The 12,807-nt window shown below is 44.5% G+C and overlaps 1 protein-coding gene across 6 annotated transcripts in view; it reads left to right on the plus strand.

Moving 5' to 3' along the window:
* The window catches only part of LOC147895567 (D-alanine-D-alanine ligase family), a 154,664-nt gene that overhangs the window by 74,443 nt on the left and 67,414 nt on the right, over positions 1-12,807 (plus strand). For all 6 annotated transcript variants that reach the window (XM_087383547.1, XM_087383551.1, XM_087383548.1 and 3 more), the window contains one exon: positions 599-826. In XM_087383547.1, coding sequence (XP_087239673.1) covers positions 599-826 — 228 coding nt within the window. The remainder of the gene's footprint in view (positions 1-598; positions 827-12,807) is intronic.

Genomic DNA, 12,807 nt, shown 5'->3' on the forward strand with positions numbered 1-12,807 from the left:
TAAATATAGGCACTTATAGTTTTAGTGCCTTTTAGGCCACATAGGACACTTAGTCCTATGTGACACCTAGGACACTTAGTCCTAGGTCTAGGTACAAGTACTTTGTACTCTTTCTTTTCTACTACTCTAGTTGATGTGACGGCTGATTCTCATTGTCTCTTTGTACCTTGTATTCTCTCTTTTGCTTAACGATCCTACAGGTACATCATTGAAAACTTTAATTTTAATAAAGGGTCTTAACAATAAAGCTTATTTTAGAAAGTATTTTGGTGCTTTCAACTTTGGTCTTTATCAAATTCTAAATGATTGGTAGTCTAGCAGACTAGTGATCAGGGCGTCTTAGTTAGTGCTGAAATTTTTATAGTACCGGTTGCTCTTCTATCGGGGAGCACTTCTAGGACCAAATTACTTTTGTAACTCATGTTTGTGGGTTTAAATTTCAAATCTCTAATCTTCATTTCTGAAAATCAGAGTGTTCCTCTATGTTTTGCAAGTTTTCCATGTCTAAGAAAAGACAATGCTGCTATAATGGTAAATTCAGAAATTGGTAGATTAGTGTATCCAATGAGACTCAATGCCCTTTTTTGGTGGTGTCCAGGTTGGAATATCTCATGCTGGAGCATTACGCATTATTCTTTTACATGCCTGTCGCCGATATCCATCTCTTTCTTCATTTTGGTCCCTGCCTTACGCATGTCTTCAAAAGTCAGCTGTCCAAAACAGGAGACAGAAAGTACATGTGATACTTGGTGGTGATACCTCAGAACGTCAGGTTTCTCTCTTAAGTGGAACAAATGTCTTGCTGAACCTCCGTAAGTCATCAGATGTAAGTCCTTGAGAAAACATTTGCATGTTATCCCTTAGGTGCTACTTTACAATTGGCTACTTGAAAGAGACACTGAATAAGAAAAGCTCAGCATTCCAGTATGCAGTGCTCGTATGCAGTGGACCATACATGCCTATTTGAGGTTGCAAACTATTTTGGCTGAATCTTTAGTATAGAAATGGTTTTTGTACTGGATCTATATGGTTTCGAGAATAACTCTGAACTAACAGAGTCATATGTACGTTTTTCTTTCCTGAAGTTGGTCCATTGTGCATGGATACTTAATAAAAGGACGACATAAGTTCTCGCACATGGGTTTGTCCACTATGGTAGATGGTCACATACAGTACTGAAAAGACTTGGCAAGAATAACTAGGGCAAGGAATACATGCTTCCTAGTTTGATAACTATGTTTATCATTGAACATTGTGTGTTGATTGTAATCATAATAATAGCTATGTTAATCATTGAACATTGCTTTGTGATTGTAATTGTTTGTATTTTATTGTTTTGGATATTGTAATTGTAACCGGCCTTTGGGAAATCCAAAGGGCGGTGAACAGATAACAACCAGAAAATACTCAATTTACAGCCACTTAGAACTTTCCACAGCAAGCCAAATCAACTTAGAACACTACACCCGAGAGCTAGATCGCCCATGTCTTGCACCGGACACCAGATTGGCCCTAAACTTAGCACCCCTTTTGGCATTTCTTTACCTTTTATTCAGAAGGCATGCAAATACATGAATGGCACCGCAGTGCATCAGTCCACAAATAGCCAACTGAATAATTTGCTCATAGGCACTTCTGTCCTGCTCTGCAATCACAAAGAAGGCATCCCAGTCTAGTGCAATATTCCATGGAAACCCTTCTTCTGAATCTGGTTGAGGGGTCTAACCTGGCAGCTCTGATACCCACTAGGGGAGTCCTGGCAGGAGAGAAATCAGCCCAATCTGTCTTGGTAGCTTTGAATACCTGTCAAGGGAGTCAGTTCTAGCAAGACAGAGGCCACCAAAATGACCACACCTGGCTGTTCCTGGCAAACGAAATAAAATTTACCACTTGAACTACAATACTTGAAAAAAACTCATGAACCATGGTGCATAGATATTTGATATGTCACTTAGAACTTGAAATTTGAAGCAGATTACTAGTTTCTAAATAAAAAAGAAAGCTACACATCATTGAAGATTCAAGAGTCAATAATCATATTTCAGAACTGAAAAAGATACATGAATCATGATCATGTCATGACAAGAGATTCAATTTTGAAAGGTGAAATGATGGTAATAGGTACTTCAATTTTGGGGTTGTTAAGGTCCTCCAAAATCCACGTTTTGGATTCCCAACGTTTTTGACGATTTGGATTTGGAACGTTTACGAAACGTGTCGTATGTTTAAGGGTTGCCCAAAACTCATTCTAGGCCAACTATTGGTCATTAGCACCTTTGTTGTCTCTATTGTACACTTGTCATCCGCCCTAGAGAGAGAGGCATGTTTCTTCTTTATTCAGTAAAATTGGACAAATCCCAAGAATGATCGCAAAGCGGTCAAACTCTGAAGGATAGGCCAAGTCAATATCGCAACCACTTTCTTTGGATCCATTTCCAAGGTCTATTTACAGGTTCTACCCTCGGGATCAGTTCAATTTTATTCTAAACATTCCGCTCCGGAGGTAACCCATAAGGCAACCCATCCCTAAAGCAATTAGAGAACTCCTTTGCTATTTGATCAGCCAACTTGGCCATCTCCCCATCTTGGGTAACATCAGTGCTAGTTGATGGACCATCAATCGGCTCTACTGATGCTGTACCAAGAAACAAAAACTCTTCTTGAGTTTTTGGAACTTCCATTACAGAAACCAACGGTCCTTGAGGTATATCCTTTTCACCTCGTAAGACATACAACACATCACTCATCTTGAACTGATAAATGTGGTTTTTCCAATCTATGGTTGGATTCTTCCTAGAATACCAAGCCTTACCCAGGGCTATCTCTGGGTGAGCAAGCTTTGTCCTTCGAAATCAAGCTTCTCTGTATAGTCCTGAATTCGAAGTTCCAACTGGGTAACCCTTCAGTTGAGCTTCCGTCTGTCATCCTGACTGTATATGCATAGTGAGATGGACTAGATTTTAATTTCAACCTCTTTACAAGCTTGGAGTTAATTACGCAAACCTTCTCTCCTCGCTTTCTCTTTTTGCTCTGAGGTCAAAGAAGATTTCGACCAAGCCGGGGCTGCCATTGGTTTACTTTTCTTTTCACTCCAATGGTGGTACTTGGTTTAGAAGAAGTCTCAACTGGTTTCGCCTACTTGACTTGGCTACTAGGCTACTAACCCATTTCTTCTTAAACCCAGTTTTCTTCGGGTACTCGTACCGAGTCCCAACCTGCATAAACCCACTTGGTCTGTTTCCTTTGGCATCCTCATAGTTCATGGCTATGGCAATTGCTTCATCTAGCGTGTTCGCGTACTTAGCCCGAACTTTCATCTTGATCCGATCGTTCAGTTCGAAGATAAAATCTTTTACGTGTACCGACTGAGGTAGAGGTTCATAAACTTTCATTACACTTTCTCTAAACTTATCAGTGTATTCAGCCATTAATAAATTTCTATGATGAAGGTTTCTATACTGATCCTAAGCTCGGGATGCTTCGTCAGGAGGCAAGAAGTGTTTTCTAAATTCTTGCTTGAACCCCTCCCAAGTAGTGGATGCCACTCCATTCTTCTGCAGTTTTATCCACCATCTATCCGTTGCCTCATTAAACATGTGGGTAGCCTAGCATATTTTCTTCATATCATCACAAATGGCGAAAGCCTCATCCCATTTGTGTAACCAGGTCTCTATGATATCGGAACTACGGTCAGACATCGGAACTATGGTCAGACATCTGAGCAAAATACTTTTTTGGCCTATAATTGGGCAATATTAGGTACTTTAGCCCTCCTAGGCTCGACTGTATGAACACTAGTTTTAGGCTCCATTGAAGCTTTACCTTTCTCCTCATGAGACGGTCTAGTAAAGATACTGTGAACCATTTTCCTAAGCTCGGATTGCCCTACATTTACTTGCAGTTGTTGAGCCAGAATATGTTGCAAGACATCTTCCAATAATGCAATTCTACCAGAGAGTGTATGGTCTGTTGGGCGTGACACCTGCGGGGTCGGCCGGACTCCCGACTCTACGGGATTCACACTAGAAACTTCCTCTTACACTTCCATTTAGGTCGATTGGGTTTCTCTAATATCAGGCCTAGTTGAGTTCCACATATTTGGTGCATTTGTTGCCTAGGCCTATGAGCTGGTCATTCATCTATGCTTAGACTTGAGCCTCTACTCATGTTTGAACATTGAGCCATGAGATTGCTTGGTTCAACCTTTGGACCATGCTCAGAGTTTAGCCATGACCTTGTTATGATTTTCTCCCAAAGCTACTCCACCTATCTCCAAAGGGGCGTGTTGAATATTGGAGTCTCAATGTGGGTGTGAGAGTCCTAGAGAATTCAGAGGGGGTGGGGGAATGCTTGTTGCCGCAGGGTGGAGACCCCGTGAAACCCTTCCACATCAATGGGGTCCTAACATGGGATTTTTCTATGCTTTTTAGATCACCGGCAGCTGACTCAAATGCATAAAAGTATGTAACAAGTGTCTGTGCTCTGTCTATATCGGTGACCTATGGCGTCAGTCTCTGCTGCTCTCTGATCTGTCGCATCAATGTGTCTCTCCGTCTCGACGCATCTCAATCACATAGAGCCCAACACAGAGGTGATCATGAAAATGGATCAGCCATGTAAGTGGACCAAAGCCATGCCCCTCATGAAAGAGGCAGTGGTATTGTACTTGTATCTCATAATAGACTAGGCAGACATATAGAAAGTGCTCCGTCTCGATCTCCTCCATCTGGCATAGTGTGCAAGTCCTCTGCTCTCTGGGTATACCTAGAGCTCTCCCTGCCTCAATCCGTAGCTGATGTGATGAGACTCGCAAGTGATCAATGGCGACCCTCAGTGCATGTGAGACTCTCTTGTTCTTGAGATACTGAGGTCTAATGACAAGACCGTGATCTACGACCCTCAAGAAGTGGTCATGATAGAGCTGGATCTTGGTGGGAAACTCCTCTCCCCGCCAAGCCCTAGATGTATGGAGCTGGAGGAGGTCCAACCGTATGATACGGTTGATCTCATCTCGTGGGATCATCTCTGGTGGTGCATCGAGACTGTATTAGGGGGGAGTTTGTCCATCTGAATGCCGTGGCTACCAGACCACGTGGATATCCATGCATACCATGCCGTATCAACACCACTGTCTGCTAGTTGCCTGAAGGATTCTAATGCTAGCCTCGATAATCTCCACTAGGGTGAGGCCCAGACTCTGTGGAGGAACGTCACTGTCTGCAACAAGATGGCATCAACCTAGAGAGGGGTCATGGCGAACTCTGCCTATATAATTTGGTGGGGGACAGAGGGTCTACTCCGAATCATCCTAGATGCCATAGTCACCTGTAGCCTCTCAAATCTCCTCCACTCTATCGCTGAAATATCATTCCCCCAGAAGGGTGCTACATACATGGCAGTCGGTCTCACCAGTGTGTCAAAAAGCCAACCCTTCGTCAGAGCGTCTTGGAAGTGTGCCTGGAAGCATCACCTCTCTAGTGCAGATGACATAGTCCTCAGCAAAGGGTTTGAAGAAACTCTTTGAGGCCTTGGAGATGTTCTGCAAAGAGAGGGACCTAATAGTCAACCTTGGAAAAACCAAGGTTATGATCTTTAGCACATCCCAAGCAGTGCTTCATCAACATCGATGTCGACATAGTTTCACTTACTGTGGGGAGCCAGTGGAGATAGTGCAGTCCTACACATACCTAGGGGTGGTATTCAAGGGACCAGGCTTCACGATGACCCATGCCGCCAGAGAACGGCTGGCTTTTTGACTCTCGTGAGACCAACTGCCATATATGCAGCACGTTTTTGGGGAGTGATCTTTCAGCTACTGAGACAGGAAGGGATTTGAGAGGCTACAGGTGATCATGGGGTCTAGGATGATTCTGAGTAAGCCTTCAGTCCCCCATGAGATCATGCAACCAGAGTTCGCCATGACACCTTTCCAAGTGGATGCCCTCTTCCAGACTATGACGTTTCTCCACAAAATTAGGGCCCTACTTGAGTGGAGATTACCGAGACTGGCACTGGAGTTATCCCGATGCTTGGTAGAGAGAGGCTTTGATACAACATGGTATGCGCGGGTGTCGACTTGGTTTGATAGCCATGGTATCCGGATGGATAGGCTCCCCCCCTCTTAGTACAGCATAGATGCACCACCGGAGCTCCTTCCACATGATGAGATTAACCATATCATACGGTCAGACCTATTTCAGCTTCACACATCTCGGGCTTGGGGGGGGGAATCAAAAGTTTCCCACCGAGACCCAGTTCTATCATGACCACTTTCCGAGGATATCGGAGCATGGTCTCATCATTAGGCCCAAGTACCTCGAGGATAGGAGAGTCTCACACACCTTGCGGATTGCTATCGGACAGATACAAGTCTTGTCCCACCAGCTGCGGATTGAGGCTGGGAGAACGGCCGGCATACCTAGAGAGCAGCGGATAGAACTGCAACAGACAGCTCCTGTTGTCTTCTCTTGGGGCCATTAACACTTCACTAAATAGGAGTGTTGTCTCTCTACTCAGGCTGATTGAAGCCGCCACTCAGAGAGATTATCATCAGCTGTGATGCCGATCATAGTGTTTAGGCCTGTCTAGTTATGCAACAATGCTTCATCATCTTTCAGCAACAACGCTTCATCATCTTTCAGCAGCAAAGCTATTTGCATCTCAAGAGTTGTCATAACTACAATGTAAGCGCTCCCTGCTTCAATTGCATCACACCAGCTAGTTACGGAATTGTAAGGACAACGGTGTCATCTCTTCCATAGCCACAGTCACTACTGAAGATTGAAATCAACTAGTGTTGCATGAGAAAGAGTTGCTTTCTTTGAGCAGCACTCAGAACTAGCAGATGACAAGCGCAAGCTAGCAGCACAACAGCGAAGCAAAAGCTAGAAGCAACTGTGCAGCAGCAGCTACGAAATAGTAGCAAAAGAGGAGCAACCGAGGAAGAAAGTTCCCCTTGAAAATCAACATTTTTTGAAGCTGCCACGTGTCTTTTTACTTTAAAAGTGACAAAGCTCTTCTTGGGCACAGTTCCTTATTGCAAGTATTATTGACTTTGAACTTTGGAGCAAATCTCTATAAACATTCGCTTGAGGCGGGACTGTAACAATTTGAGGATTTTGCAAAAGTTTAGATCGTGCATCAACATTGAAGACCCCAAAACTATTGTTTTGAGAATCCTGCACTAATTGCTCCAAGCATATGCTCCCATGGACAATATCGGCACTCCATTTTGGGGCATTCTTGCTAAACTTAATTGACATCTTACTAGCAAAGCAACAATAAACACAATTAAAGTTTGTAGCAGTTGTGAAGAGGACGTCTCTCATCTCAAGACAGTATTTACATATTTTATGTGTTTGAGTCAAGTACTCTTCCTTCCGTAGCTGAGAATTGATGGTAAAAATTTGAGTGTATTTATGTGCCTTGTTTTTAAGAAAGGCTCCATCCTGTCTTGTAACAGTTAGGAAGCAGGGGGTTTATTATGGAGATACCAATTGGTTGTATCATACAGATCATGCATTATCTAGTACGGGATATTTATGCCTCTTTCATTATTGTTTATTTCCTGTATTTTGTAGCAACAAACGAGTGTGTTTGCTGTCTTATGAGGGGGGTATGTCACGAGGACATGAAATAGCTACGTTCGTGGACAGATGTGTCTGGTAATGTCTCCATGCCTAAAGATGATATCATTGAAGTATTGAATGACTTGAGAAATCTTGAGAAGCAATTGGAGGCATCAGCTACTGTCCAGATGGACAAGGATGATGGCAGTCCCTTGGAAAACGTGGCTGCGAGGAGCTTGAGGAGATGAGAGCATCATGGATTAGCAGTAGGAGAGTCTACCACGATGTTGCCTGACGAGGGACACACACTCCACGTGCGACACGGATAGGGACCAGAGCACGCACAATCAAGGTTCAGTCTATCTCAGCCCTTCTTAGAGGCGACCCTTAGAGGCAAGGCTTCACCCTTGACATAGCCCACCGGATCTAGAGATCGAGGAGACCACGCCTCCCCCACGCCGCGAGACAGCTCGACAGACATAGATACGAGAGCTCCTGACATCTCATCAAAGAGCCACTAGGTTACCTAGATATACGGAACCTGAGCATGTACTAGGAGTGCTAGCTCTGAGCACCTGACACCCGTCTATTATTTGGCTTTCGCTACTCTAGCATTTTGACACTTGATTCATTAGTTTTAGCACTTTAGCTTTTTAGCTTTCAGCAAGGGTCTTAGTGAACCCTTTGCTTCAGCCCTTAGTGGCTTGTATGAGTTACCTTTTGGAGTGTACTTTGTCTCATAGGCCCGCGAGGCCTCTCGCAAACATTAATCCTTGTGTTCTTCCCTCCCCCCCTTCTCTCTCTCTCTCTCTCTCTCTCTCTCTCTCTCTCTCTCCTGTGGATGTACATATGAGATGGTTTGTAGACGCCGCAGGATCTTGTTACATAGGGGACGTACTCGCCGCTTCATCTCCAGACGATCCAGGATGATGGCAGCTTTTCGGAGGAGACTTACTCATGGAGATCTCGCCCCACCAGCCGCTCACCTCACCTTTGCTCAGATTTGTACTCTCATAGCAGGAGGCAGAGTCGATGGACAGGATTTCCAGTATTATTTTGGTTCTGAGACTCCGTGACACCTGGACTTGTATCTTTGCATTGGCATATTGTACTCATCCCCCCATTTTGCACCCAGGGGCGGTTTTCTTGCATCTAGTTTACTTTGTATTTAGGCTCAGATTTGACATTATGTACTTTCACTTGCATCGTATTGCGTAGCACTTAGATGATATTCGACGATGCCTCTTCTTTGTGGCATGTTGATTTTGTGCTATCTTGTATGCAGAGTTCTTGATGTCCCATGGGCCCATTTTGGCCTTTAGTGGACAATAATACACTTTCTTTCTTTCTTTCTTTGACCGGACTCTGAATCCAGTCTACGTGAGTCACTTAGCTCGAGAGCTTCCAACCTTGCACGGAGCAGAGGTAGACCTTGCTCAGGTTTCAGCCACTTTGGCTTCAGTGGTACATGAGGCTGCCATCATATCTTTCCCTACGACTTGAGCAACACATGCCCGGCTTGGGAAGATGCTTCAGAACCCCTGGTATGATGATGAGTGTAAGAAGATGAGAGCTCACCTCACACGTGAGCAGTCCTTGGGACACCTGACCTCATCTGAGCGCATCGCATCTCACGTCGGATGACACGAGGTAAGAAGCAGACTTTTCTCACTCGCAGGATTGATGAGGTGGTTGGATCCTTTCGAGAGGGAGACCTGACTATCGGCTAGGGACTCCTATCAGAGAGGAAACGGCCCATTCCCATCACGGACCCAAAGATTTGGCACAGATATGCATGCTCTTTATATGATATCCCATGTCAGATGCCACCAGATATGTCCTCTATGCCCATACCCACTACTTGTCACTTGTACACTGCGCAGAATGTACGGAATGCCCTCCTTCATTTGCACAACCGGAGACCAGCAGACCATGAGGGGCTACATACAGAGCACTTTGCACATAGACAGGAGGTCTTGGCCCCGCCGGTTCTAGCGCAGCTATTCAACCATGCAGTATGTCACGGATTCCCACCTACTTGGAGCACTACCACCATTGTACCGATACATAAGGCAGGGGACCCCATGGATACTGGGAACTACCGCGTAGCAAGCACTACGCATCCCTTGCTCAGTGGGCTTGCATCACTGGCGCATAGTGGAAATTAAAGAACCCCCAAGTATATTGGATGCAACAACCCCCACCGGCAATCCATCCAGTATGAACTGCTCTTGTGCATGGCTGCCCGAGATGTATTGAAGATCATGATCTTGGTTTTACAACGTTGATCTTCGAGTCACGTGTCTTGCTGCAGAAAGTATGAAGGGCATGGTGTCGCTAGAGGCCCTCTTGTAAGGATGAGAGTAAGACCATCATCTGTGTACAGGAGGATCTGGATCAAGATCTAGTGAGAGAGCAGCCAACCCCCCTTAGAGTGCCAATGAAAATCTCGAGCTCGTCTACATAGAGGCCAAACAAGGTTAGTCATAATGGACAACCTTGCTTGACTCCAATGATGCTCATAATCTCCTTTGTCCATGTCGACCTTGCACTTGTTCGAACCCTACCTAAGACAGTGCCATGACTACCCAAATGATCTCCTGATCATACCCGGGCTCCTACAAATGTTTGATGGGCGAGCTCTTGGCACTGGGTCAAAAGATTTGCGAAATCCCTACAATAGTGAAAGCCCTCTATCTCCATGCTCTGGCCTCCTCAATGACACCTCTGAGTGTGAGTATGTGATCTAGAGTCCTTGGAGCACTGCAAACCAGCTAACCTCTATGTTGAGCACTGATGCATAGATCATGGACAAGACATGCCCAATCATAATGGTTTTGTAGTTTTTCAGGGCCATGGTATCCCCTGCCTCATAAAATGGGAGTGATGGTTTTAAGGTGTAGGTGTGAGGGAAACCGGTGATAATTGCTTCGTTAAAAAGATTTGCTAAGATCGGGGGCCAGAATATATGTTCCATATTCAATGAATTCAAAACATTGGCCCTCACGATCGTTTGATCAGTCATTGTGAAGCTTCAGAGTTGTGTGTTTGACACGATCCGCTGTGAAGAGTGTGCAGAGTAGGGCATGGTGAGTTGGTGAGTGCAAGAGAGCGGGTGCAGGCTAGTTAGGGACATCAGATAGCGTGCATTTTTAACGAGTGCCAAAGTGGTGTCCATGAGAGGTTCATCGCTCAAGAAACTTCCAAAGTCTATCATTACAAGTCTTCAAAAAACCTAAGGGTCTATGAGACTGAAAGAACTTGATACAATGATATGAATGGGTGGAGACTCTAAGCGGGCGTCATACACAAGACAAACATTTAACATAGCATTATCATAAAAACATGACTACATAGAAATGTCTGAAGCCCTTTAAAACTCTGGTATAGCATCATTCTAATGATCCTCTAGAGGTTGGCAAATGGGTCAGGCCTCACACCTAGACAACCTAGAACACTCATTTTAGACTCACTTTAGCTTCATATTTTAACACCCCCTCATGAAGGCAAGGTGAGCGACTTTTGGAATGGAACCAAGAACAAAACATGACAATGACAGTCATCAAACTATGTACCCCATGTAACTCAGAGGCTAAAATCTGAGCATGTTCAGAGGTTTTTTCCAAGCACTCTCATGGCTTGAGACTCAACATGTTCAGAGGCTAACGTTATAGCATGGCTACATGACCAGCTCATAGCTCTAGGAATACACCAGCATCTTGGAACTCGGCCAGGCCTGATAACGAGACCTATCAAAGCCAATACATATGGCTCCCATAGTACATCCTCCCTTGGCTTCATAATAGGACATGTTAAGAAGCTGTTGGCTCTTTCCTACGGCTTCCGTAGGAAGAGCAGGGTATTCTCAGTATACAGGGTTCCGAGGCTTTTTGTCACCTACAGATATACCGGGGTGGTTTTTTGTAGTCCTGTGGTGTTCGAGGGTGGGGTGGCTGGCGACGATCGGTGTGCGTGGTCTAAGAGGTTATGGACCTATTAAGTGTAACGTCACCCTCGTCGGCCATGCGCTCGATCTTGTGAACGCGAAGAGAAGGTCCCCAAGTCTAATCAATGCCTCAACCAACTGGCGAGTCTATCGTGTCTGTCGCTCTGGTCCTCGTCTCCGCCATCTCCTTGGAGCTTGCTAGTCTGTGTTGTCTAGCTAGAAAACTCAATGATCATGCTGAAGTTTGGATGTGCACATTGATCTTGGTTGTACGTTCGGAGTAGATGCTCCCCATGTTGGACGCCCTATGTATGAAAGTCGTTGGGTATCTTTGATCTGGCCAAGTCAAAACTAGATAGGCATCGAAAACCTTCCTTGAAGAGACAATGAATGGTATACATGGCATCTGTAAGTGAAATGCTCTTTCGACTTGATCTCATGTCGATCACACACAGTACACATGTGATGCTCTCTGGATATGCCCTCAACCCACCTACTCTCAATATGAAGTCGGTGTGATGAGACACGGAATTGTTTGATCGATATCTTCAAGGAGTGGGGGATGTGGATCCATGTTTATCTTGGTGGCTCATGAAGCCCTCCTCTGAGATCTACAAGCAGTGGTCCTTACAGAAGTTGAGCTTTACAAGAAGCACGTTGGATAATTAGCTCTTGAATTTGTGTAGCTGTAAGAGATTTGGGTGAAATCTTTGATTGATTATATTACATGAGTAGCAACCTCAAAACAAGGTGCTGCAATTACATCAACTGAAAATTATAGTATATGCCAAAAAGACCTCACGATCTATGCAGCGGGTCTGCAAGCAATCAAAGAAAGATTCCTACATAGAACGCCTGAAAAAGCCAAACAGAGAGAAAGTAGGATCACCAAAGACTTTACAATTCCTATATGTCCATAAAGTCCATAGTGCCCAGTAGCGAACCCAAACGAAGAAAAGATGGAACTCCGGTCTGGATGGATGAAACCCAAATAAACAGAAGAACTTCCCAAACTGAACAGATGGGAATCTCACTCGCAGGCGCTGTTGAAGCAGATCAAAAAACTCAGGAGAGCACGAACAATGCCAAAACAAGTGTGACACACACTCATACATACATACAAACACACACATACATACATGCACGAGCGTATGGAAATATCTATGTACACACACACACTTTTTTAGTGAAATATTTTATTTCTGCACGGGAAACCTCAAAAGAGGTGAAAATCCACTAATAAGTACAAGGAGAAAATTTACAAGTAAAACCCTAGAGAGAGAAACTCATGAG

This window comes from Dipteris shenzhenensis, chromosome 13 (genome assembly GCF_047967505.1).
Source record: "Dipteris shenzhenensis isolate YYH24624 ecotype China chromosome 13, Dip_SZ_1.0, whole genome shotgun sequence".
Classification (NCBI taxonomy): Eukaryota; Viridiplantae; Streptophyta; class Polypodiopsida; order Gleicheniales; family Dipteridaceae; genus Dipteris; species Dipteris shenzhenensis.